The 27,156-nt window shown below is 45.4% G+C and overlaps 1 protein-coding gene across 4 annotated transcripts in view; it reads left to right on the top strand.

The window, feature by feature from the left end:
- CHST11 (carbohydrate sulfotransferase 11) overlaps positions 1–23,615 on the top strand; it is a 267,451-nt gene extending 243,836 nt beyond the window's left edge. For all 4 annotated transcript variants that reach the window (XM_070789646.1, XM_070789645.1, XM_019961219.2 and 1 more), the window contains one exon: positions 18,545–23,615. In XM_070789646.1, coding sequence (XP_070645747.1) covers positions 18,545–19,399 — 855 coding nt within the window. In that variant the 3' untranslated portion in view covers positions 19,400–23,615. The remainder of the gene's footprint in view (positions 1–18,544) is intronic.
- Positions 23,616–27,156: the final 3,541 nt, after the last annotated feature.

Raw genomic sequence — 27,156 nt, forward strand, 5'->3', positions numbered from 1 at the left:
TGTGTCCATCATTAGACTGCGAGATTTCTCCCTGAAGACAAACCTTATCTGGCTCTGAAGTGGCCACCTGCCAGTGCCTGAGCCTTGGTTGCTTAGCCTGTGCCAGCTGAGGGATTGAGGTGGAGTATGAAGCATCAGCCAGGTGTTAGGTGTCCCTCGTGGGCTTGGAGAACACGGCCGGGAGGTCAGTGACCTGCCGGGCAGTGGGGGAGAGGCGAGCTGACCGATCTGAAGCCCTCTGAGGGATAAAGTGGGACCTCCAGGTGATGGGCTAGGTCAGCTGAGAGGCTCCGGTACCACGGTGTGCTGTGCCTGCCAGAGGTCAGGAATCAGCGCCTCCCCCACCCACTCAGGAGTGCAGGCGTATGCAGCTCAAGCTTTCTCTCCCACTTCTCTCTGGACTCACCACTGTTTGGCCTCCACCCGAGAGACAGGGGAAGTGAAAGGACAAATGACATCAGCCACTCTCCCTCCTTGTCAGCACTTTATGGCAGAGGTTTAGGGGGAAAGTAATGTGGGGAACTTCCTCATCTTTTCATTATCCCACTGGTCTTAACAGAAGACAAGTGATGCTTCCAGGACAGTCCGCTGTGCACCCCTAGTGTTTTGGGCATACAGCGAGCTATTATCACCACTACGTCAAACCTTAGATGGTCAGTGGTGTTCTCAGCCCCATTTTACAGGTGAAAATATTGAGCCACATGTCAAGTAACTTGCCCAGTCTCCATAGCCAGTAAGTTGCTGCTGCTAAGTCGCTTCAGTCGTGTCCGACTCTGTGTGACCCCATAGATGGCAGCCCACCAGGCTCCCCCGTCCCTGGGATTCTCCAGGCAAGAACACTGGAGTGGGTTGCCATTTCCTTCTCCAATGCATGAAAGTGAAAAGGGAAAGTGAAGTCGCTCAGTCATGTCCAACTCTTAGCGACCCCATGGACTGCAGCTACCAGGCTCTTCCATCCATGCGATTTTCCAGGCAAGAGTACCGGAGTGGGGTGCCATTGCCTTCTCTGAGCCAGTAAGTGGTGGAGCCAAATTTTAACCCCCGGCTGTCTAGCTGCAGTGTCTGTGTTCTGCTTCTTGATGGAAACAGCTAGAAAATAAGGCCTCTTTTCCCCCCCACTCCATGGGAAAGAATTTTTAACTCTGGATAATACTTGCATGTACATTAAGAGCAGCTATGGGCCAGGTGATATGCTTAGTTCTTTGCAGATTTTACCCCAACAAACCTCATGACAGCCTGTAAAGTATGTGTTGATATCAGCTTCCACTTTACAGATACAGAAACCGAGGCTGGGAGGGTGGAAATGACAATCCTGGATCACGTGGTTCTTCAGGGGCATTGCCTGGATTCAGGTCCAGATGTGTCTGCCTGACTTCAGAGTCTGACCTCCGACCTCTGTGTCAGGCTGGCTGAGCAGCATCCTAGGCGTCCTAGGCAGGGTAAGAAACCAAATACTCTCAATATTTGTTGAGTATTCATTTTATGGGATCAGGGAGACACTGATTTTCTGTAAAAATTCTATCCTGAAATTGAGTTACTTATTTTCTTATTCCACTGGCCCAGTCACTGTTCTTTTTGTTCTTTTTTTTTAGTTTTATGCATTCTTAATTTTTTTTAATTTTTATTTGATATTAGGGTATGGTTGATTTACAAGGTTGTATTTTCAGGTATACAGCAAAGTGATTCAATTATATGTATACATATATATACATTCTTACTCAGATTCTTTCCCCATATTTTTAATTACAGAATATTGAATACTGTGCTATGCAGTAGGTCCTTGTTGATTATCTATTTTACATATAGCAATGTGTATCTGTTAAGTGCAAACTCCTAATTTATCTCCACCCCCCACCTTTCCCCTTTGGTAACCATAAATTTGTTTACAAAGTCTGTGAGTCTTTTTCTGTTTTGTAAATAAGTTCATTTGTATCTTTTTAGATTCCACATATAATTGATATGTGATTTTTGTCTTTGACTTACTTCACTTAGTATGATCATCTCTAGTTTCACCCATGTTGCTGCAAACAACTTCCATTGTATATATGTACCACATTCTTCTTTATCCATCCATCCGTCAATGGATATTTAGGTTGCATTATAAACTGTGCTGTAGTTAACTTTAGGGTGCGTATATCTGTTCAGATTATGGTTTTCTCCTGATACATGCCCAGCAGTGGGATTGCTAGATCATATGGTATTTCTACTTTTAGTTTTTAAGGAACCTCCATACAGTCCTCCACAGTGGCTGTACCACCTCACATTCCCACTAACAGGGTAGGAGGGTTCCCTTTTCTCCACACCCTCTCCAGCACTTGTTAGTTGTCAACTTTTTGATGAGGACCATTCTGACGGGTGTGAGGTGATACCTCATTGTAGTTTTGATTTGCCTTTCTCTAATACTTAGTGATGATCAGCATCTTTTCATGTGCTTTTTGGACATCTGTATGTCTTGGAGAAATGTCTACTTAGGTCTTCTCATTTTTTGATTGGGCGTTTTTTGTTTTTTTTTTTTTTTATTGAGCTATATGAGCTGTTTATATAGAGATTAATCCCTCATCTGTGATATAGACTGCAAATATTTTCTCTCATTCTGTAGGTTGTCTTTATATTTTGTTTATAGTTTGCAGTGCAAAAGCTTTTAAGTTTAATTAGGTCCCATTTGTTTATTTTTGTATTTATTTTCATTACTCTAGGAGGTGAATTCAAAAAGATATTACTGCCTATGTTTTCCTTGAAGAGTTTTATAGTATCCGGTCTTACATTTAGGTCTTTAATCCATTTCAAGTTTACTTTTGTGTATGATGTTAGAGTCTGTTTTAGTTTCATTCTTTTACATGCAGCTGTCCAGTTTTTCTTCCTCAGAATTTCTTTGGCTATTTGGAGCCTTCTGTGTTTCTATACAAATTGTAAAACTTTTTGTTCTAGTTCTGTGAAAAAAATGCCATTGGTTATTTAACAGGGATTAAGTTGATTGAATCTGTAGGTTGCCTTGGATGGTACAGTCATTTTGATGATAATGATTCTTCCAATCCGAGAACATGGTGTGTATCTTTCCATGTTTGTGTCCTCTTCAGTTTCTTTCATCAGTGTCTTATAGTTTTCAAAATACAAGTCTTTTGCTTCCCGAGGTAGGTTTATTCCTGGGTATTTTCTTTTTGATGTGAGAGTAAATGGGATTGTTTCCTTAATTTCTCTTTCTGATTTTTTTGTTGTTAATGGATAGAAATGCAAGAGATTTCTGTGTGATAATTTTGTATCCTGAAACTTTACTAGAACTCATCAATGAATTTGGTAGTTTTCTAGTTGCATTGTTACGATTTTATTTGTGTAAAATCATGTTATCTGCAAACAGCAGTCACAGTTCTTAAAAAAAAAAAAAAATCATCAGACCTTTCCTAGTTCTTACTTCAGTTTTCTTCAATGGGTTCTTCAATCAAGCCAGCCCAGGGGAATCTATGCCATGGGCCCTATTCATTGTTTAGTCACTCAGTGGTGTCCGGCTCTTTGCGACCCCATGGACTGTAGACTGCCAGGCTCCTCTGTCCATGGGATTTTCCAGACAAGAATACTGGAGTGAGATGCCATTTCCTACTCCACGGAATCTTCCTGACCTAAGAATTGAACACATGTCTCCTGCAAGTATTCTGCATTGTAGGCAGATTCTTTACTGCTGAGCCACTTGGGAAGCCCCATGGTCCCTATAGTGTATAGTAAAATAGGTCACTGGTTCCTGTTCAGCTTTAGGAATTCCACCAACCATGACTCTACATGTGTTACCAAAAGACTTCCTAAGTTGGTGGAAGCAGGATTGTTTTCTCACAGAGATGTTTTAGCGCCATGGAGATGGCACTTGGGCTGGCTGTCCCTTCACTCTGTTCCTGGATCCATCCCTGGGCCGTGCGTGCACTGCTGGGAGGATGGGATGAGAAACTTCCTCTCTTCACTGTACAGTCCAGCCGCACAAAGGGGCAGCAGATTCAGGTTCCAGCCCCAGCTTCCCCACTTCCTGGGAGTGAGTGGAGGGATTAGCATCTTTGGGCCTCCGTTTTTCTATCTGAAAATCAGCATGTGATCTCAGGTGATTACAAATATTCTCTGACTCTGGAGCTGTGTTTCAAGGGCTCTGTTGTTTAGTCCCTCAGTCATATCCGGCTCTTTGTGACGCTATGGACTGTAGCCCACCAGACTCCTCTGTCCGTGGGATTCTCCAGGCAAGAATACGAGAGTGCCATTCCCTTCTCCATCCAAGGTCTAGGGATGGGAAAGTACTCTGAAGATCTACAGAAAGGCGGCCATGCCCACACTTAATGCCATTAACTTGAGGATCTTATTCATCTGTGAGCCCCTGGTTGAAGTCCATGATATCATGTACAGCTGTGTTATGGGTATGTCCCCAGAAAAAGCCCATGTTCTTAAGTTTCTCCATAAGCAACTGGTAAATGGTCTTTCTGTGGCACTTTCATTAGCATCCCAAATGGACCATCCTTGAGGGAGGGGAAAGGCATTCATGTGTTGTTCAGTTCAGTTGCTCAGTCATGTCTGACTCTTTGTGACCCCATGAACCGCAGCACGCCAGGCCTCCCTGTCCATCACCAACTCCCGGAGTCCACCCAAACTCATGTCCATTGAGTCAGTGATGCCATCCAACCATCTCATCCTCTGTCATCCCCTTCTCCTCCTAATTATTCTTTTCTAAGTCCTGCACGTATTGGGTATTGAGCACTTGACAAAAGATACCTAGGTCCTATCCTAAAAGCCTTGGGAAGTCAGTTGAACCTACATCATTCGTGATGCTCTATGATCAGGATGGAGGAGCTTGACACACAAGAGCCTGGGTGAAGACCCTGGGTGAAGGTGGTGGAAATGGCTCCTTTGGGGCCCCCCTCAGAGCTGCCTCTGCCTCTCCTCCTAGTGAAAGACTAGCCTTGCCCTCACCAGGAAACACACAACATGCAGACGTGAAAACCCAAGAATGTACCCTTTGAACAATAAGGAAATGGGATACTGTTGAAACATGCTTGTCTCTCAATCCACAGTTCACTGACTCTGAAATTCCATGCATACTATACAGTCTGTTAATGCATATTAATAGCTAATCTCTCTATAGCTAGAAAATTGCTCTTCAGATCTCCAGTTTGCTTAACAGCTGCCAATCCAAGTTGCCTCCAATTTTTTCCATCCGTCACCAATGTCAGTGAGATATTGAATCGCCCCGAGCCAGGTGAAAAATGTGTTGGATGTTCACTGCAAATCCTGTTCATGTAAAAATAATGTCTGGTCAGCAGTTTTCAAATGGAACACAGGACCACCAACCTTGGAACTGACATGGCAGAAGCACCCTGGGGCAGCCATCCAGAGCAGGCAACCAGACCCACTGAGTCCGAGTTTCTTCTGGAGGTGTCTAGGAATCCACATTGCACCAAAGATGCACTGTGCTTCTGACATACACTGCTGATTGAGAAGCACCATCAGGCTGAGGAGGGCAGGGTGATATGCTCGCAGTACTGCCAGCCACCTCTGTAATATTTAAAATGATAGAGATACTGTTTACTGAGTGCCTGCTGTGTGCACAGTGCTAAGTGCTTTCCTGGTAGGTTCTCACTGAATTCTCTAAACAGTCTCGAGAAGGAGATACTATTGTTGCCCCCATTTTACAGATGGGATAACTCAGACCTGAGGGGCTCAAGTGATCCGGGCAAAATATGCATAGTAGAACATCCTGGTGAGTCTAGAAAGAGAACTGATGAAGCCAGTTCGTCCCAAGGAGGGAGAGACGAGAAGGAGAAGCTGGGGGCAGGAGTTGCTACCCTCTGCCTCAGAAGAGTGTCGCCCTCTGGGAGCCCTTATCTGGATGGGGTGCTGTCAGCCCCCAGAAGTCACTGTTGGCTGGGGGGTGGCGTGAGCCCTTTGAGGCTGCGCAGTGGAGCCCGCCCCTTCCAGCCCACAGTGATTTCCGAGGGTCCCAAAGTGCCAGTAAGCAGGTGCACATTCTTCCTGCCCTCTGACTGTTGCTTTCCCAGGAAACCCAGGGCTGCCCCCCCTGCTCTGAGCAGCGTGGGAGCCACATCCCTTCCCCACCATTGTCCCAGTTCTGGGCCCCCATTCATCGGATGCCCGTCCAGCTTGGCAAGAGCCGCATCCTCAACTCTCTGCCCCTCCCGCACCCTGCCCAGGCCTCCGGAAGCCTGAACAGCTGATGTGAGATGGAAATAAACCCCCTCCAGCCACATCTGGTCAGGCTGAAAGGGGCCCCTTGGCACTGGCACCCTCTTGAGTAATTCTGCCGCACCTCCTGCTTCCTGGCCTCACCATTCAGGTGGAAAGTGCCAGACTCTCTCCCCGCCCCCGCCGCATCAAAGTCCACTGCAGGCACCCTGAGCCCATTTCCACCCAGCGCCAAGCACCCCAGCTGCCGGTCTCTTGGCCTCAGGGCTGATTCTAAGCTCTTCTGTTGCAGCTGCAGGATCTTTGTCAGAAATCCTCCGTGGGAAGATGGGCCGGGCTGCAGGTTGAGGTACCAGGAGGCCCATGCAGCCTCAGCAGCCACTTGTGGCCTTTAAAATTCCTGTCACCCCAAGTCATTCATTCATGCATGCATCTGTTCGCTCCTTCAACAGAACTCTGAGTGTCTACCATGTGCCAGGGACCGAGGATACAAGAAAGAACAAAAAGTGAGAAGTACCTGCCCTCCTGGAGTTTACATTCTAGAAGGGAGAGACACACAAAATGGACAGTGATCAGAACGTTAGAAGGAGGTGTTACAAAGAAGAGTAAGGTGGGGAGCGCTGAGGTTCCAGGGGTGTCTCTTAATAACCACTGATCCTGAGCTTTCCTAATTGCATTCTGGAACTTGTGCAGTCTGGCCCATTCCAGCTGAGGTTTTTTGCCCCCACCCCCACCTGCCTACAGCTCCTGAGCTGAGCAGGGCAGCTGAACGCGAGGCAACTGTGGTGGGCCCAGCTCAGAACAGCCCTTTCAGAGAGGGCTCTTCCTTACGAGCCTCACTGTCCTCAAAAGCCTGGGTGAGGGCGCCGACTGCTGGCCCTCAGGCAAACCCAGCCCAAACAAGTTAAAAAACCTTTTAAACACCATTTAAAAAGTGGGTTTTTTTTTTTTTAAAATAAGTGATAGTTAACATTTGAGAATGCAGATTATGCATAAAATTGGGCTTTCTGATTTTCTCGAGAATTGAAAAGGCTAGGTCCCCATTCCCTCATGACTACATGACCAAGATTTAAGTGGTATCTCCCACACCTTCAGTGGGCCAGGGACTCCCTGCTGGCTTGGAAGGGTATTTGAGTAGGCACTGACCCTAATCCAGGTCACCAAATTTAAACCCAGCATAGAAGAGACGTACCTTAACCACTAGCCTAGGGGGAAAAAAAAAAACCAAACTGCTTGCTTGTTTCTGCCCTCCAAGTGCCCGAGGTTAAAATGCAGCTCAGCACCTTAGCTCACATGTGGCTCAGCTGAGCCCAGCTGGGAGGCTGCATCCAGAGGCCCTCTATCACCCAGGGTCGCCTGCACCCCCGCCTCCCCCTTTCCAGGGCTCAAAAGCCCTCCCATCCATTGCACGTTTTCCTTCTTTTTGCTTTGGAAAGGTCGGGTGAGCTCCTGTAGCGATTCAGTCCTTGTAATTAAACAGGTGACAGGTTGAAATCCTAAGAAACCAATTTCCTGAGGCAAGAGTAGACAATGGGAAAAAGACAGTCTCTTTAGCAAGTGGTGTGGGGAAAGTCAGCCGCATGTAAATCAGAGAAGTTAGAACGCACACTCTTACCATACACAAAAATAAACTCAAACTGACTTAAAGACTTAAACATAAGACATGACACCATAAAACTCCAGAAGAGAACATAGGCAAAACATTCTCTGACATAAATTGTACCAATGTTTTCTTAGGTCAGTCTCCCAAGGCAAAAGAAATAAAGCAAAAATAAACAAATGGGACCTAAACAAACTTACAATCTTTTTTCAAAGCAAAGGAAACCATAAACAAAAAAACAACATACAGAATGGAAGAAAATATTTGCAAATGATACAACTGACAAGTGCTTAATTTCCAAAAATATACAAACAGCTCATACAATTCAACCACAGAAAACCAATCCAAAAATGGGAAGAAGACCTAAATAGAGATTTCTCCAAAGAAAAAATACAGATGGCCAATAGGCACATGAAAAGATGCTCAACACTGCTAATTATAAGAGAAAAGCAAATAAAAACTACAATTAGGTACCACCTCACACCAGTCAGAAAGGCCATCATTAAAAAGTCTACAATTAACAAATGCTGGAGAGGGTGTGAGGAAAAGGGAACCCTCCTACACCGTTGATGGAAATGTAAGTTTGATACAGCCACTGTGGAAAACAGTATGGAGGTTGCTCAGAAAACTAAAAATAGAACTACCATATGATCTTGCAGTCCCACTCCTGGGCATATACCCAGAGAAAACTATAATTCAAAAAGATACATGAACCTTTATGTTCAGAGCAGCACTATTCACAACAGCTAGGACATGGGAACACCCTAAATGTCCATCAACAGCTGAATGGATAAAGTGGTGTACGTAGTGGAATATTCAGCTCAGTTGCTCAGTCGTGTCCGACTCCTTGTGACCCCATGGACTGCAGCATGCCAGGCTTCCCTGCCCCATCACCAACTCCTGGAGGCTCCTGTCCATTGAGTCGGTGATACCATCCTACCATCTCACCCTCTCGTCATCCCCTTCTCCTCCTGCCTTCAATCTTTCCCAGCATCAGGGTCTTTTCCAGTGAGTCAGTTTTTCTCATCCGGTGGCCAGAGTATTGGAGTTTCAGCATCAGCCCTTCCAATGAATATTCAGGACTGATTTCCTTTAGGATTGACTGGTTGGATCTCCTTGCAGTCCAAGGGACTCTCAAGAGTCTTCTCCAACATCACAGTTCAAAAGCATCAATTATTTGGCACTCAGCTTTCTTTATAGTCCAACTCTCACATCCATACATGACTACTGGAAAAACCATAGCTTTGACTAGACAGACCTCTGTTGGCAAAGTAATGTCTCTGCTTTTTAATATGCTGTCTAGTGGAGTACTACTTAGTCATAGAAGAGAACAAAATAATGCCATTTGCAGCACCATGGACACAACTGGAAATTATCATACCAAGTGAAGTCACAAAGAGAAAGACAAATACTATCTGATATCACTTATATGTGGAATCTAAAATATGAAACAAATGAACCTATCTATGAAACAGAAACAATGGACACAGAGAACAGACATGGTTGCCAAGGCGGAGGGGGCTAAAGGAGGGATGGAGTGGGAGATTGGGGTTAACAGATGCAAACTTTTATATACAGAATGAGTAAACAACACGGCCCCCCTGTCTAGCACAGAGAACTATATTCAATATCCTATGATAAATCATAATGGAAAAGAATATTTTAAAAGAATGTATATATGTATAATGAATCACTTTGCCATATGTGCTGTGCTTAGTCGCTCAGTCATGTCCAACTCTTTGTGACCCTATGGACTGTAGCCTGCCTGGCTTCTCTTGCCTGGGGATTCTCCAGGCAAGAATACTGGAGTGGGTTGCCATGCCCTCCTGCAGGGGATCTTCCCAACCCAGGGACGGAACCCAGGTATCCCGCATTGCAGGCAGATTTCTTTACCATCTGAGCCACCAGGGAAGCCTGATTAATACAACATTGTAAATCAGCTATAATTAAACTTCTCAGGCAATGTTAATGTCCATTAATGTGAAATCACTGCTTTCCTAAACCCTTTAAGTTTTGCAACAGGTTCAGACTAGATTCTTTCTTTAAAGGCTCAAAGGCTTTTTCTTCTTTCTTTTCTAAACATAAAGGTTTTTAAGCTTTACAGAACTCCTAGCAGTTCACTAAGCAGTTCGCTAAGGATGTAGCCAAAGACATCGGCATTATGGCTTTCTAGACCTTTGATCTCTGGCCCTACTGGATGGAAAGCCCCCAATTTCAAATCTGAAGACTAGGAAGGTGAAACTTGCCCAAGATCACACACAGATCATCGCTCAAGTCCACTCTGTGCTTTAGTTAACAGCTGCCAACACTGGAGCCTCTAAGACAGTGACCCCCACCTGGGCAGCTTTTGAATCCCCAGGGAACTGGCCACACCCAAAGCAATAGCATCAGATCTCTAGGGTGGGGCCCCCAAGCTTCAGTGGTATTGAAGTCTCCCCTGTGAGCTGCCAGCACAGAGACTCATGGCTCCAGCAGCTTCCCTGGAGATGGTAACTTCCTGGGAGCCTGCACAGTGCAGGGGCTCAGAGCATGGGCTACATGGATTCGAGCCCCAGCTCCTAGCTCCCTGATCTTAAGTAAGTTACCTGTTCTCCCTGTGCCTCAGTTTTCTCATCCATAAGTTGGGAATACTAACAATACCTGTGCCCTAGAGTGCAAGGATTAACGGTGGCTCAAAGAGTGGTAGCCAGTATAAACTCGGGCCTCTTTTCTGCTATGGATGTGGTTTCTTTGCGGATTCCTCCATGACTAGCCTTTTAGGTGAGAGTTTAGGAATTTCTGTAATGAAGGAAAGAGAACAGAATCACAGCAAATCAGATCACTGGATTTTCCTCTCCTTCCCCACAATTCCAAAATTCAACAGAGGAGCTGCCCTGGTGGTCGACTGGCTGAGACTCCGTGCTCTCAATGCAGAGGGACCAGGTTCAATCCCTGTTCAGGGAACTAGATCCCACATGCCGAAACTAAGAGCTCGCATGCTGTAATGAAAAGATCCTACAAACCGCAGTTAAGGATCCCCCATGTTGCCATGAAGATCAAATATCCCACGTGCCCCAGCTAACACCCAGCATAGCCAAATAAATATTTAAAAAAAGAAAATCAACAGGATGATGGCAGTGCCACCAGGACGCTAGTGGGTCCAAGCAGACAGTTGTTAATGACAGGTTCTCCCGGTCCACACACTCTGCTGCCGCTAAGTCGCTCCAGTCGTGTCCGACTCTGTGCGACCCCATAGATGGCAGCCCACCAGGCTCTGCCGTCCCTTGGATTCTCCAGGCAAGAACACTGGAGTGGGTTGCCATTTCCTTCTCCAATGCATGAAAGTGAAAAGTGAAAGAAAAGTCGCTCAGTCGTGTCTGACTCTTAGCGACCCCATGGACTGCAGCCCACCAGGCTCCTCCATCCATGGGATTTTCCAGGCAAGAGTACTGGAGTGGGGTACCATTGCCACACTCTCTGGATGCCTTTAAATTTACCTTTTTCTCTGGGTTTCCACTCCTCTGCATCTCCTCCACTCAGTAAAATAGACCAGCTGTTCCTCCTTCCATTTGGGTTCTTGTGTCTGAAAGAAATTGTAAACACCACAAAAGATGTTTTAATTTAAGGGAAACCAGCCTCCCTTCCTTTTTAAGATGAAACGTAGTAAAGTTTTAAAGACTTTTTTCAAAAAGTCCCTAAATTTGGTACTTCAACTAATTATACTTGCCTTTTTTAACTGTCCAAATTAAAAATAGACAGCTAAATGAGAACGCAAGATACAGCTCAGAGCCTGTAGCCATGGCCATGGTTTCCTAGAATCAGCCTTTCTCTGACCTAATTGATACTTTTGGGAGATCAAAGAGAGGTGAGGGGAGTGGGGGCTGGAGCTGGAGGTAGACCTGGGAGTTGCCTGGCAGCAGATGACGAACTTGATTCAGGCTTCTATAATTAAGACTAGCTCTGGCACAACGTTGTAAAGTAATTTTCCTCCAATTGAAAAAAAAAAGACTAGCTATGAATTGGTGAAAGATGTTAGATTACAGTCCTTTCCTCACAGTATAAAGATGTGGTTCTCAAAGTGTGGTCCTCAGACCATCAGCGTCACCTGGTGGAATGGGCTGAATTGTGCCCACCCCCGATATTTATATGTGGAAGTCCCAACCTCCAGTACCTCAGAATGTACCCCTGTTTGGAGACAGTCTTTAAAGAGGACTGTGTATGTGAGCTCAGTTGGGTCTGACTCTTTGTGACCCCATGGACTGCAGCCCGCCAGGCTCTTCTGTCCATGGGATTTTATAGGCAAGAATACTGGAGTGGTTGCCATTTCCTCCTCCAGGGGATCTTCCCAATCCAGGGATCAAACCCACATCCCCTGCACTGGCAGGCAAACTGTTACCGCTGAGCCACCTGGAAAGCTCTTTAAAGAGATAACTGAATTCAATAGAGGCCATTAGGGTGGGCCCTAACCCAGTAGGACTAGTGTCCTTATAAGAGGTGAAGAGACAGCAAAGGGTAAAGATACACAGAGGGACGGGCAGGTAGAAAGGCAGCAAGAAGGCAGACATACACAAGCCAAAGAGAGAGGCCTCAGAGGAAACCAGCCCTGCCTGTACCTCCAGGACTCAGAAAATCCATTTCTGCTGCTTAAGCAGAAATGGTATTTTGTTACAGCAGCCCCAGCAAACTGACAACCTGGGACCTTTAATGCAAATTCTCAGGCCCAGTCCCAGACCTGCTGACTTGGCAACTCGGGGTGCGAACCAGCAAACTGTGTTTCAACGAGCCTTCTGGCTGACTACCATGCATACTCGGGGTTGAGAACCATTTATGTGAAGTATTGTTAATACCTGGCAGGAGCCAGCCCAGAAAAAGATGATACATGGCTGGAAGCTTGGGCTGGTCTGCTAAATATAAACTTCCTAAAAGGAAGGCTCTGGAAGAGTCCCAATGGGACCTTTACATGGGACGGTGTGTGAACATGCTCTGTGAATGCTGAAACACCCTGTAGACACAGGTGTAGTGAGGCATGATACTAGTGTCTGGTGAAGAAAGTGACCCTCGGAATATGCCAACATGGGCAGACTGAATCCAACAGTCTCCCTCCTCAACTCAAATTTCTGAGTCCCTTAAGGTTGTGTACATTTTCTGGGTCCTCCCTGGTGGTCTGGTGCAGGACTTCACTCTGCCAATGCAAGGGGCCGAGGTTCCATCCCTGGTCAGGGAACTAGTTCCTACATGCTGATTGTGGACTTCCCATTGGAAAAGACTCTGATACTGGGAGGGATTGGGGGGCAGGAGGAGAAGGGGACGACAGAGGATGAGATGGCTAGATGGCATCACTGACTCGATGGACGTGAGTCTGGGTGAACTCCGGGAGTTGGTGATGGACAGGGAGGCCTGGCATGCTGCCATTCATGGGGTCTCAAAGAGTTGGACACGACTGAGCGACTGAACTGAACTGAAGGCTCAGTGGTAAAGCGTCTGCCTGCCAATGCAGGAGGTGCACGTTCAATCCCTGGTCGAGGAAGATCCCACAGGCTGCAGAGAACTAAACCCATGAGCCACAACCATTAAGCTTGTGCTCTAGAGCCCAGGAGCTTCAACTGCTGAGCCCACGTGCTACAACTACTGAAGCCTTTGTGCCCTAGAGCCCATACTCCACAATAAGAGAAGCTGCTGCAGTGAGACGCCCGTGCAGCTAAAGCGTAGTCCCTGCTCCCTGCAACTAGCGAAGAGCCTGAGCAGCAATGAAGACCCAGCATAGCCAAAAACAAATTAATAAAGACTGTGTACATTTTCTGCCCTAAACAGTTGGAATGGTTCTCCTTTCTGAGAATAAAAGCAATGAGATTTAATCACATTTCCAATTTCATCCCTGCTACTAGGAAGCCCACCACCAAAGGAGATCCTTAATCACAGCCCTCTTTTTTTCCTATTTCAATTTTATACCACACATCTGTCTTTTGTACAAATACTTTTGAGAAAAGAAAAAGAGGGGAGATAAAGGGAGTTAGAGAACGAGAGATTGATCTTGCAGCTCAGATAATTATCAGCACAACAAACCCTCTTTGTAAAATTGATAAAACATGGTTGGAGAAGACACATGTTTTCTGTCTGTGACAAGGGCGTGAACTGTTCCCACAAAGAATGCTCTTTACTCCCTCGTTTTCCTGATGTCCCAGAGCTGTAGGTCCCTTGACTAGATCCCAAACTGATACTCAGAGAATGTTATTAGTTGCTGAAGAGTTGGGACCATTACAAAAGCTCTTGTGAAACTGCTTACGATACAAGTGTGGAAATGACATAACCAGATCTGCATTTTCTTTAAGGTTAGAAACAGTGGTTTATCTGATTACAACTTCTAACCTGCTGTTGGTCCTGCTAACAAGTCTGGAGATAACTGCAACAGCCCAGGCCACCATCCGAAATCTCTCCTGCTCCATCCTGACCGTGATGGCAAAGCATTCCTCTACTCCTTCTGACCCGCCCAGGGCTCTCCTTAATCCAGGTTTCTTAAACGAAGGTTCAAGGGGTCCACAGATAGAGCTCCCAGGGATCCAAGTTCTAAGAATTAATTTAAATTTTTATTTTGTACTCTTGTGTTTTTGACAAAGTTAAAGCATTTCTGGATTATCCCTGGGCCAACCCTGCTTACCTAGTCCTACCATGTGAAATTATGGTACATGTGTTCATTGATGGCCTTGGTGGTACTGTGTAGCTCCATTTTTATTGTTTTGGGCTCATTGGAAATGGGCAGAGACAGAAAATATATAAATGATGTATCTGGACCAAGTAAAGGTCAAGTGATATTACAAGGTGCTGGAATTGATAGTAACTAGAAATGAGAAAGTGCTGGGAGAATTGAGTGGCATATAGAGGAGGAATGCCACACTGCAAAGATGCTGTCCCAGCACAGACAGCAAGTACCTTGTATGGGTTTTTTTTATATAAATTTATTTAAATTGGAGGCTAATTACAATATTGTATTGGTTTTGCCATACATCAACATGAGTCTGCCACGGGTGTACATGTGTTCCCCATCCTGAATCCCTTTCCCACCTCCCTCCCCATACCATCCCTCTGGGTCATCCCAGTGCACCAGCCCTGAGCAGACCTTGTATGTTTCAAGCAGGGCCTTGGTTCCAGTAAAACATCATCATCCATCATTTGAACGTTTGGTCTCGTCTACCTACTCTTATATTTGTGCATACTTTAGTACCATTATACTTTTAATAAATTATACATTATACTCAATAAATCTACACTAGCTTGAAATCATTTTCAAATAAGAAGTTAAGAACCTCTTTGGTGGTCTAGTGGGAGAGAATCTGCCACTAATGCAGGGGACACAGGTTTGATCCCTGGTCTGGGAAGATCCCACGTGCCACAGGGCGACTAAGCCTGTGTGCCACAGCTACCGGGCCCGTGCTCTGCAACAGGAGAAACCACTGCAGTGAGACGCCTGCACACCACAGCTACAGAGCAGCCCCCACCACGAGTGAAAACCCGAGCGCAGCAACAACGACCGAGCGCAGACATACATTTTAGAAAGTTTAAATAAAAACAAAATATTTTATTTTAAAAATTCAACACTAAAGGCCTGGGTGAGTTTTTCCCTCTGAGAAGCAATTGCAAATGTGTCTCAGGACTGAGAGTATACTTATTCTCTTGATCTGCGCCCCCAAGTCCTCCTGAGGGGAACTGTGCTGCCTCATTGCAGCAGGTGCGCCATCGGCCACCTAGACTCTGTGAAGGAGGAGGAAATGGAAAAGAAAGAAACCACAAATACCACATTTCAAAGCCCTTCTGAGTTATTTTCTGTCTCTGCAACTGGATATAAAACGACGCCATGGTATAGTTTCCCTTTTTCAAGGCTTTGTGGTCCTGAGTGCAGTATTAACTGACACGCTGCCTCCCTGGGGAGTCAGACAGCCATAGAATTGTCTCCAGCTGAAAACAACAGAGGGGAAAGTAGGAAGTCCCCCCGTTTCTCTGCTCATTTGGCCATTCACGGCCTTTAAACCTGTCCAATAGTGATTTAAATGGACAAAACTGATGCACCCTTTCCCCCTCCTTTTCCTTCTATTTCTTTTAGAACAGTTCTATTTGTTTTTTCAAGTGGCATGAATGCTCTTCTTAAGGTGATGAATACATCTGTTCAGAAGTCAGGATGTGCAAAAGTCAGAGTTTTAGTGTTCAAAATAAATATGAATTGAACTTCATGACCTAGGGTTGACCTGCAACAAAAATCATAGAGCTGGTGAAATGTCTATGTGAAATTTCTGGCCTCGTATTTTTAATTTTTTTCTTCTTTCATAAAGAATGAATTGCCCCTGGGTACCATACCTTGTACCTGAACTAGACCTGATCTTATTTTCTAAATGCTGAACCATACTTTGCTTGATTTAATCAACGTCCCAGCAGGGTAGGTGGCACTGTTCCAATTTCGCAAATAATAGAACTGAGGCTTAAAAAGTTAAGGGTCTTGCATAGGTCTTCTGATTTCAGGTCTCACCTACTTCCTACTTAGTGCTCTAATACTCTCTTCTGATTCTTCTATGTAAAAATATGATCATGTATAACATTACCCACTCTTATACACTTATATTTTATATCAATTTGCTCAAAGTCATAGGCTGAAGGCCTGGCTCCTGTATTAGTTCCCTAAGACTGCCATAACAAAGTAGCACAAATTCACTGGCTTACAGTAACAGGAATTTATTCTGTTACAGCTCTGGAGGCTAGAATTTTAAAATCAAGGTGTCAGCAGGGCCATCCTCTCTGATGGCTCTAGGGTACACTCTTCCTTTCCCTCACCCACTTCTGGTTGTGGCTGCCAATCCTGAGCATCTCTTAGCTAGTAGACACATCACTCCAGCCTCCGCCTCTGCCATTACATGGCCTTCTCTCTGTGTCTGAGTCTCTGCATTCTCTCCTTGTAAGGACACTAGTCATTGGACTAGAAACCACCTTAACTCAGTATGACTTCAGTTGAATTGCATCTAAAAAAAAAAAAGCCTATTTCCAGGAACTCCCCTGGTGATCCAGTGGTTAAGACTACACACTCCCAATGCAGGGGCCTCAGGTTCAATCCCCAGTCAGGGAACTAGATCCCACATGCTGCACCTATGAGTTTTTATGCCACAACTGGGCTTCCCAGGTGGCGCTAGTGGTGAAGAACCCTCCTGCCTATGCAGGAGACATAAGAGATGTGGGTTCAATCCCTGGGTTGGGAATATCTCCTGGAGAAGGGAATGGCAACCCACCCCAGCATTCTTGCCTGAAGAATCCCATGGACAGAGGAGACTGGTGGGCTACAGTCCATAGGGTCGCAAAGAGTCAGACACGACTGAAGTGACTTAGCACACACGCCCGCCACAACTAAAGATCCTGGAAGTGAAGCGATCCCAAGGGCCACAACTAAGACCCGACGCAGCCAAATAAGTATTTTTAAAAAAACTTATTTCCAAATAAGGTCACATTCCGAGGTCCCTAATATAAGCCCTTCCCAATTGCCCCATGCATGTTCCAAAATGAATTGTACAGACTGTGGTTCAGAGTTGGAAATGCAAGGTCAGCTTCCTGTATGCCACTCAGGCCCTTGGCTCTACTGATTCAGTTTAGAGGAGGGAGTTCCCTGATCCCTCTGCATTCCCAACTCTAGACCACCCCCAGTCCAGCCTGGAGGGGGCAGACCTCACAACATACATTTGAGTGGATGGATCCGTGGCTCAGTAGATGAATGTGGCAGAGAGGAAAAGATCAAAGGTAATACATGTAAATACCCACATATTTTGCTTCCAAATGATATAACCCAGACAGACTGCCTTATGCACCAAAGCAAATATACTGATTAATGTAACCCCAAAGCCCAGAATTTGGGGGTCTGGTTTCAACAACATATGGACCTGGGTATTCAGATGATGTCCCTGGAAATACATCCCCCTGTCTTTCTGCTTATCTTTCCTCAGTCCCCTTCATTTCCAGTCTAGTGCTCCCTGCATGGTAGCCCTCCTCTCTGTCCCCAAGCTCCAGGCTGCATTCTCTCAGCTCAGCAGCGTGAGAGGGCAGGGAGCAGAGAATAAAGGCAAGCAGGTTCCCAGAGGAGAATCAACACACTGGCACTGAGAAAGCAAAAAACGATAGGTGTGCACAGTGATAGGTTTGCATAAAAATTGGATCCCCTTGCTTTAAGATAGATCAATCCAATTCCAGAACTCTAGGCTTCTGTCCTGCTTTAGTCAAGAATATGGGAGGACTGGACATCAGATTAGAGTGGAAAGTGGGTAGCTTTGGTTGCCAAGCAGGCCTGAGTTTGAATAGTGACTCTCTTACTGTGTGGTCTCAAGCTAGTAACAATCTCTTTGAACCTCAGTTTCCTTTTCTTTCCAGCTGGACTTTCAGCTCCATAAGGGCAGTTACCTTGTACTTTTTCATTACTGCAACCCTATTTGGTGGCAAGCTATTTGATGTTGTTCAATAAATCAATAATGGTTCAAGCTTTTCAAGAAGAGAAAAACTCTATATATGAAGCTCTGGTACAATGCCTGGGATGTAGAGGGTGATGGACAAGTTATATGTTGATTATTATTATTACTCTCCAGAGGAAGTACAGTGGAACAGAGAACCAGAACAGCCCTGACAGCTGATAGAGAACTGGAAATGGAGACAGGCCATCTAGGCTGGCAGTGCCAACCTTGGTGGCCCAGGTTGGCCATCGTGGTTGTGGACGGTGGTCCCGTATCAACATCCCACACCAAGTACTGATCTCTTATCCCTCTTTTGTCTCCCCTGCAGTTGGAGCTCTCCAACACGGCAGTCCTGCATCAGATGCGGCGGGACCAGGTCACCGACACCTGCCGGGCCAACAGCGCCATGAGCCGCAAGCGGCGGGTGCTGACCCCCAACGACCTGAAGCACCTGGTGGTGGATGAGGACCACGAGCTCATCTACTGCTACGTACCCAAGGTGGCGTGCACCAACTGGAAGCGGCTCATGATGGTCCTGACCGGCCGGGGCAAGTACAGTGACCCCATGGAGATCCCGGCCAATGAGGCGCACGTCTCGGCCAACCTGAAGACCCTCAACCAGTACAGCATCCCGGAGATCAACCACCGCTTGAAAAGCTACATGAAGTTCCTATTCGTGCGGGAGCCCTTTGAGAGGCTGGTGTCCGCCTACCGGAACAAGTTCACACAGAAGTATAACACCTCCTTCCACAAGCGCTACGGTACCAAGATCATCAAGCGGCAGCGCAAGAACGCCACGCAGGAGGCCTTGCGCAAGGGCGACGACGTCAAGTTCGAGGAGTTCGTGGCGTATCTCATCGACCCTCACACGCAGCGCGAGGAGCCCTTCAACGAACACTGGCAGACGGTCTACTCCCTGTGCCACCCGTGCCACATCCACTACGACCTCGTGGGCAAGTACGAGACGCTGGAGGAGGATTCCAATTACGTCCTGCAGCTGGCGGGCGTGGGCAGCTACCTGAAGTTCCCCACCTACGCCAAGTCCACGAGAACTACTGATGAAATGACCACAGAGTTCTTCCAGAACATCAGCTCGGAGCACCAGACGCAGCTGTACGAAGTCTACAAACTCGATTTTTTAATGTTCAATTACTCAGTGCCAAGCTACCTGAAATTGGAATGAAAGTGGGGGGAGGGTGTGGGCGGGGAGAGGGGAGAGAGAATCGTGCTTTTTTTAATTTAAGATTTTTATTTGTCGAAAAGAATTATATGGATATTGGGTTATTTTGTAAATTAATATTTCTTTGGGGATTGATGCTGCGAGCAGCATGGTGAGAATTATTTAAATCCTTACTAGGGAAGGACGGCTGTCTTGGCAGGGGACTAGGATGGGTGTCCTTGTTTTTTTAGACGTGAATCCCATGACACTGTCTCAGAGGTTTCTTTGTGTTCTGGTGAATTCCATGAATTGTGCATTCCATAAATTCTAATTAAGTTATTTATAGTTATTTAAACATGGTCTCTGTATAGATTTCTTTGGGGGGGGCAACAAGATTTTAATGTCTTTTCCGAAGAAATCTATGTTTTCATTCTGTGCTTGCAAACAGCTCCTGCAGGGGCATGAATGTTCTCCTTACTAACCGCTCAGAGTCACTGTGATAACCATCGTGCTGTCTATTGATGCCACCATTCTTAAAATTCTGCTGGAAATAAATAGAGCCACCTTTGCAAGGGACTGATTCCAAAACTGATTTCAGTCATGTCATGCTAAAGAAAAGTGATTTTTTTTTTAATCCCAAGGAGAAAGCTGATTGTGGCTTCCCCCCCACCAGAATTAGCAATCTGGTAAAACAGGCTTTTGTACAGAAGTTTTTAACTGGCAGTGCCAGTTGTGATGAAGGTGAAGTGGCTGTTGCTTTACATGCAACACGTATTTATTGAGCAACTACTATGTGCTAGGCCTAATTCTAGACCCTGTGGGTAGAGCGTTGAACAAAATCAATAGTCTCAGCCCTCAAAGAGCTTTACATAGACATGCTGGACAATTAGCAAACCCCTGGTATCCACAGACTTAACCTGAGGTTTGGACTCTTCATGGACAACCCCAGGAGTATCGGATCCCTACAAATTCACATTTTTTATGGTCCAATTTGAAAACCACATGCTTGAAGCAGGCCACTTGAGTAGTCCAAGCTCTTTGCCTAACACAAGAGGTGACCAATTCCCTGTCATGTGCCCATTCCAGTTTATTGGTAATATTTGCCTTTAAGCCCCAGAAGAGATTTTCCAGGCACGGCATGGAAGAATGCTGTAACTGATTAGTGATGTCTGCCTTGTTGAGGGAAAGGGAGATATTTGCCAACCGCCTCCTCCTGTCATTTCCAGCGGAGCATTCAGGTCTCCGCCTACAAGTGTTGTTTTTCTACTCTTTGCCATGTAAAAAAAAGATTGAAATTTTGTGGCAGGACTCCGACATCGGAAGATTTGCAATGGCCTGGTGTTTCTACTCCTGGTGAGGGTCAGAGGCAGACTGTACACACAGGCACAGGCATACCCTCTCCCATGTCCTCCAGAGGCCAAGAGACCATCAGCGCCTTCGAGACCACCAGCAGTGAGCAGCAAGGACCGCCTTCTGGGATGGTAATCCACGCCCCTTTCCTCTGGAAGGCTGGAAACACTCCATTTCCTGTTCCTGGCTAATTAACGCCTGCACATGCTTCTCATTTCCGAGGCCATGGTTGAAGTTGGAGCCACCTCCCTCTTACAGCCAGTGAATGAGTTGGTAGCAGAGACTGTATATAATAATAATAATGATGATGATAGTGCTAATAACAGGGGGTGGGGTGGGGGTAAGTTTTGCTTTTTTGTTTTTTTGATTCAGTGTATAGCACAGAGGTGAGAATATTCTAAACAAACAAAAAATGAGTAATTTATTCACAGAAACTATTAAAACTGTATCAGCAAGCTCACAGCCAGCTCAGTGAGCAACAGCTGCCATGTCTCACTGAGAAAATTATTTTATTGAATGTGAGTGAGGCATGCACTGGAGAGGGTGGCCGAAGCTATTTATAAAATGTTGTATACCTTCTTCCAAGCTCTCTCTCCCCTTTGCGAAGGGCACAGTGACCATAACCTTGATGGATAGAGATGTATGCAAGTAGAGTGAGACTTCAGCTCTCTCTGGTATTATTCCTGGACCCTATGACCAGGCAGGGGAAACTGTCCTCAGAGACAAAGCTTCTACTAATGAAAGAGGTTTCTGGCATTTCCTGATAACGTGCTTCAGAGAACACAGGTTCTCCCCAGACACGAGTTGGTGTGATGCAAAACAAGGGTTTTGTGGTCAAGTGTCTTTGGGAAACAAAGCTAAGTCCATTTCCTTTCTGCAGGACTTTTCAGAGCCTTGATTGTGTGCTGTGTCTTGTAAATCCCCAGGAGCATCACTGATTGAGTCCGTGGCATTTCCTGACCTTCCACGATCAGGATGCTGTATTTTACAGACTATCTCACAGAGCTAGCATTGCACTGTGTAGGCTTTGGTTAGGTTGTTTTAGCACATCTGAGGTCTTCTAGGATAAAAACTGCTTCCCTCACCCCTCCCCTCCAAAAATATCCAAAACACAGCAACAATAAAGCAACACCACTGTGCCCACCTGATTTATTATAGCAGTGAAGGTACTTTACCAAATGAATTCAATTTTTGCCTAAGTGCAATGGTTCTAATTCTGGATATTACATGGGCCACAGTTCCCTCCCTGCTGCAGGGAGCAGAGAAATCTTGAGTGGTGTGGACAGAAAGGAGGGAGGGGACACAAAGCCTCGGCTAGACCCCCAGCACTCTAGCTTAAGATTGCTCAATGCAAGCTGACTATTCAACCCTTAACGAGTGCTTCTTCAATTCTATAGTTTGGAATTGTTCACTATGTCCTTTTGTTTTTTTAAGTGGAAATTCACACAGATTCCCCAAGCTTTGTGTTTCTGCGTCTCATCCATTTTTTGATCAGCTATGATGCCTTCTTTCGTCTGTCTTCTCCCTCTAGTGAGGAAGAGTGTCCTTCAGGACCATACGGCAGTGTGGTTCACCCACGAAGGGCTCTTTCTCCTCCTGTTTTGTGTTCATAGTTTATTTTCTAATGCCATAAAAAACTTAAAATAGATTCAACCGTTTTTGCAGAATGTAGAAAGAACTCTGCGTCCTTGGTTAAAAAGAATCCATAGGTGAAAACGTGCCTGGAAAATAAAAGTTCTTGGTTCTTTTGTTCCTTTTTTTTTTTTTTTTTTTTTTTAAGAAAACTGAACATGCTTTCTGTTGCATGCTTAGCTGGAGAAAAGTACAGGCAGGTGTCCCATCTCCCAGCGACTTTTCAAAGGTGCTGCCTTGTCTTCAAAACCAGGTACAGAGTAGCATTTACAAGGACTTTCCTGCTTAACCTGTCCCTTTGGTTGGACAGCTCTATTAGCCACAGGGTTTGAATTCCTGCAGCTGCTCCAGACCCTCTCCCATCTCTGCCTCCCCAGCTGGTCTGGGAAAAAGGACAGTCTGCTGACCTGTGGTGTCTCAGAGGGAAGCCTTCCTTCCCACCTGTCCACCAGGTGAGTTTCACTGTCCTGCCTGTTCACGTGGATGGCAGAGGATCGCAGTGGACAATGGAAACTTCATCAGACCAGAGTCCTGGTGGCGAAGGTGTGGAAACACCAGGGTCCAATCCCTGCTGGTAGAAAATTCCCAAAACAAAAGCTTAGCTGGTGGGGTCTGGACCAGTGCTGAGCTAGTGATTGCAAAAGTCCTGATTCTAAGCTAGCCAGATGCTGAGGGACTGTGTCCCTGGTGAGTGGGGCTCAGAGCAGATGTCTCACAGCCCAGCCCTCCCCTCCACATACACACATGTGATCTGAGCTGCCCTGCTCTGTGCGATCCTGGGGACCAGAGTCCCTTTCCCCTTCGTGTCAGCAGGACTGACATCACTCCCACAAAGTCCCCACAGCCAGTATTTCCTCCAGCTTTTTTCCATCACAGCCAACTGGACCCTACGAACAGGCGGCAGGATCTTCTTCAATCAGCTTGACTCTCGGCCGTTAACAGGCGAATTTCAGTCTGCTACACTTTGTCAGGCACAGAAGGGGCAGCCCGTACTGTTTTCTTATGAGCAAGCTCAGTATGGCGTATGGACCTATAATTTAACATCTTTGTGGATGGAGTGTGATTTTTTTTTTACATAGTTGTATGCAGTAGAGGGCTTATAGAAAACTCTCCCTGTATCTTACTGTACTGTTCAAGAAAGCTGAATTCCACATTGCCAACAAAAGCGTGAAAATGTTCATGAACCTTCTTCCAGGAAAAGCCATTCAAGCCTGATTATTTTTCTAAGTAACTTCAATTAAATTGAAGAAAAAAAGAAGCTTCTCTCTGTGTATGGTCTGTTCATGGCTCATCGACATAAGACTATAGGGGTGGGGTGGGCTGTGTTCCTTAGCATGTGGGGGGCCCTGCTCGTGTGTATCAGAGGATAGAAAGGGAGAGACGGAGACGCTGACCCCGCTGGCAGCCTTGGCCATGGTAAGGACCTCCACAGCCCAAACCCTGTCTAGTGGATGAACAGAAGCTTCATTCCTGTAGAGGAATGCACTAGAAGGCCCACCCTGATCGTATAGACTACCATCCCCGTGAAAAACAAGGAAACAGGCCCTGGAGGGCTAAAGGGTGTTGATGGCAGAGCCGATATTCCAACGTGGGTTAACACATGCCTTCAGAGTCGTGGTGCTTGGGACTTCCCTGGTGGTCCAGGGGCTATGACTCTGCACTTTCAATGCAGAGGTCCCGGTTCAGTCCCTAGTTGGGAACTATATCCCACATGCCACTGCTAAAGATCCGCCATGGCCAAATAAATAATAAATCATTTTAAAAGGGTTGTGGCACTCAGTGACATGACTGTCCTCACTTCAGAAGTTGTAGACCTTTCCTTCAAAGCCCTATTTTCCCTTTCCAAATCTGCTGCTTTTCTGACATCCTACACAGCTTCTTTCAGTCCCGTTAATGGCTATTTTTAGCTTTACTGATAAAAATTATTTATATGCCAAAGAAGAAATCATCTCGAAGTTGCAACTTTATTGTACCCTAATTTTAAAAAATGTATCATGTAAACATTTTAACATGAGAATACTGGATTAAAAAATATATCCTATTTTTTCAATCATGCCAGATATGGGGTCTAATATGTCCATTTACCAGCGGGTTGTTAACACCGGTGGCCTGGCTGCCTCCCATTCCTGGTGTCACTGCTATCGTTGCTCTGGTTGAATCTGGTTGGGAAATGTCCCCATGGAGCTTAGTTTTCTTAAACAAATGGGAAACGTGCTTGCTCTTTAACGTGGTGAGTGAATATGACTGTTTTGGCCTGTCCCTGTCTTGTTTGGAACAATGTAAATCTCAGTGGGAAGCAAGACTGAGTAAGGACACCCCCAGTCTTAGCTTACCCGCCTTAGAGTAAGACTAAAATGCCCTCTAATGCTTATTTCTGATGGTGCCACAGGTGTCTTCTGGGTGATGAGGCAGAAACCAAGCAGCCTTTGGCCCAGGACACTGCCAAGGCCCGAGGTTATTGCCAATCCCCCGCCAAGTGAGCAAAAATAACCTCAGGCAGAATCATGAGTGTCTGATGCCAAAGTGTCCTTTCTTGGCAAGAGCTCTCCTTTCTCAAGTGACAACTTCCCTACAATTTTTGGTATTTAAATCACTTTCATAATGGTAGGTGTTAATTGACATTGTTGTGTCCGACTCTTTGTAACCCCATGGACTGTAGCCCACCAGTCTCCTCTGTACATGGGATTCTCCATGCAAGAATACTGGAGTGGGCTGCCATGTCATCCTCCAGGGGATGTAATTAACATTAGAAAATACAGTTTCATTTCAGCACCCAAAGCCATTTCAAATATTTTCTCAGAAAGTCCAAAAAGACGAGGAACCATTAGACAAGAATGCATATGGGGGTGGGGGTAGGTAGAAACCCAAGAGAGTTGGATGGAAAACAGCCCTCTGGGGGAATCCCCTCAAGGGACAATTCTGATCCCTGCTGACACACTGTGGGTCCTTGGGACCCTGGGATGACTTACAAGATGGTAAAGACTGATCTGGTTTACATTTACCATAAGGAGTTTATCACACATCTTGTTTCTGGGCTGATGGACATTTCCAGTATAAAACTTTTTTTTTTTTTTAAAGCGACATTCTAGCAAGACTGACATGAGAAAAAAAAAAAAAAAACAACCTTTCCCCTGGCCCACAATCCTCTCCTAGCAGCAGCCTCATCCTCACATCTTAACAATCCATAGACAGAACAGTCAGAATGGAAGAGCCTGCTGATTCCAAATACCTGGCTGGCGGTGAACGGTTCACAGACACAGGGCCTCAGTCTCTTCCCCTTTGAAACAAGAAAATCAGCAACATCTGAATTATGCCAGAGTTGAGGTTAACAAGAACCCCTCGTGGAAACATACACATTACCATATGTAAAATAGATAACCAATGGGACTTCTGTCTATGACTCAGGGAGCTCAAACTGATTCTCTGAGACAACCTAGAGGGATGGGATGGGGTGGGAGGGAGGGGACATATGTGTACCTATGGCTGATTCATGTTGATGTATGGCAGAAACCAACACAATATTGTAAAGTGATTATCCTCCAATAAAAAATAAATTTAAAAAAAGAAACAAGAACCCCTGAGGTCACTAGCCCCAGTTCATCCACCAAGGAGTTGTTTGCAAGCTAGAGGTAATCGTATTCAGTTTGGACCTGTTTCCTTATCAGTAAAATTACAAAATTGAGCTCTGTGGTTTTTCAGTTTTAGGGGGAAAAAAATGATCCTCAAAAATTTGTTGTGTGCTAACCACTCATGTAAAAATAGATGAAATGGAGATACTGTGAGGCCCAGCTGAGCCTCTTCTGTAAAATGCCTGTGGACCTCCAGGGAACCCTAGGGTTCTAAGAAGCACCCTTTGAGAAGTCAGATGACCTCATTCCTTCCAGCATTGACATTCTCTAATGATCTACCCAAATCCTACTCTGTGACTCTCTGTGGCTTTACACCAAAGAGGTCAATTTGCAATTAGATGGTACCATGAAAGTAAAAACTTTCAAAACCATAGTTAAGGCAACAGCATTAGAATGAGATTAAGATGGAAGACATAAGGAGGGGAAAAAAAGGTAGAAGCAGCTGCAGGAAAGAAATAGCTCACACCCAGATTTAAGGTTGGAGACCAGTTAACCCTTCTCTTTTTCAATGGTCTACCAAGGAAGCACAGGCCCCAAGTTTTCCTACAAATCCCCATTAATTAGAAATACAAGAGACTGGAATGGAAAACAGTCTCTGTATTAATCTGCTTTTTATTTTTCAATGTTTGTTTTTAAAAATAATAGAGCATCTCGTTATGGGAGAATAACAAGGGCTTTGAATTTCACATTGGTTTGGACAAGCCCGCAGCTAGAGAAGACCTTTTGTGGCTGCATCCAGCCTTGGACCTTTACCTGATAGATCAAGCCAGAAACAACTTTGTGCTTGGAAGCAAACTGGCAACAGGATGGAAGAAAAATGCCTAAAGAAGAAATGAAGAAAGAAGGGGCTCTGTCTACAGGAATGATACCTGTATACTGAGCTTCTCTGTACAATGAGCATAGATTCAACTGCAGGTGCCTTGAAATTGTTGGCTTTTCATGTAGTCTTTTCCAAAAATAATTAGCTTCATAAACAAAGTTGACCATAAAAGTGACTAACTTCTATTAATTTACATAGTTTACTATATGACTTGTAACGCATTAAATGTTTTCCATTTAATCCTCACAGCAACCAACAAGGTAGATACTTTAAGATAGGGTTTTTTTCCATTTTTAAAAAGCTGAAGTATGGTTGATTTGCAATGTTGTGTAAGTTTCTGGTGTACATAG

Source organism: Bos indicus, chromosome 5, assembly GCF_029378745.1.
Source record: "Bos indicus isolate NIAB-ARS_2022 breed Sahiwal x Tharparkar chromosome 5, NIAB-ARS_B.indTharparkar_mat_pri_1.0, whole genome shotgun sequence".
In the NCBI taxonomy this organism is placed as follows: Eukaryota; Metazoa; Chordata; class Mammalia; order Artiodactyla; family Bovidae; genus Bos; species Bos indicus.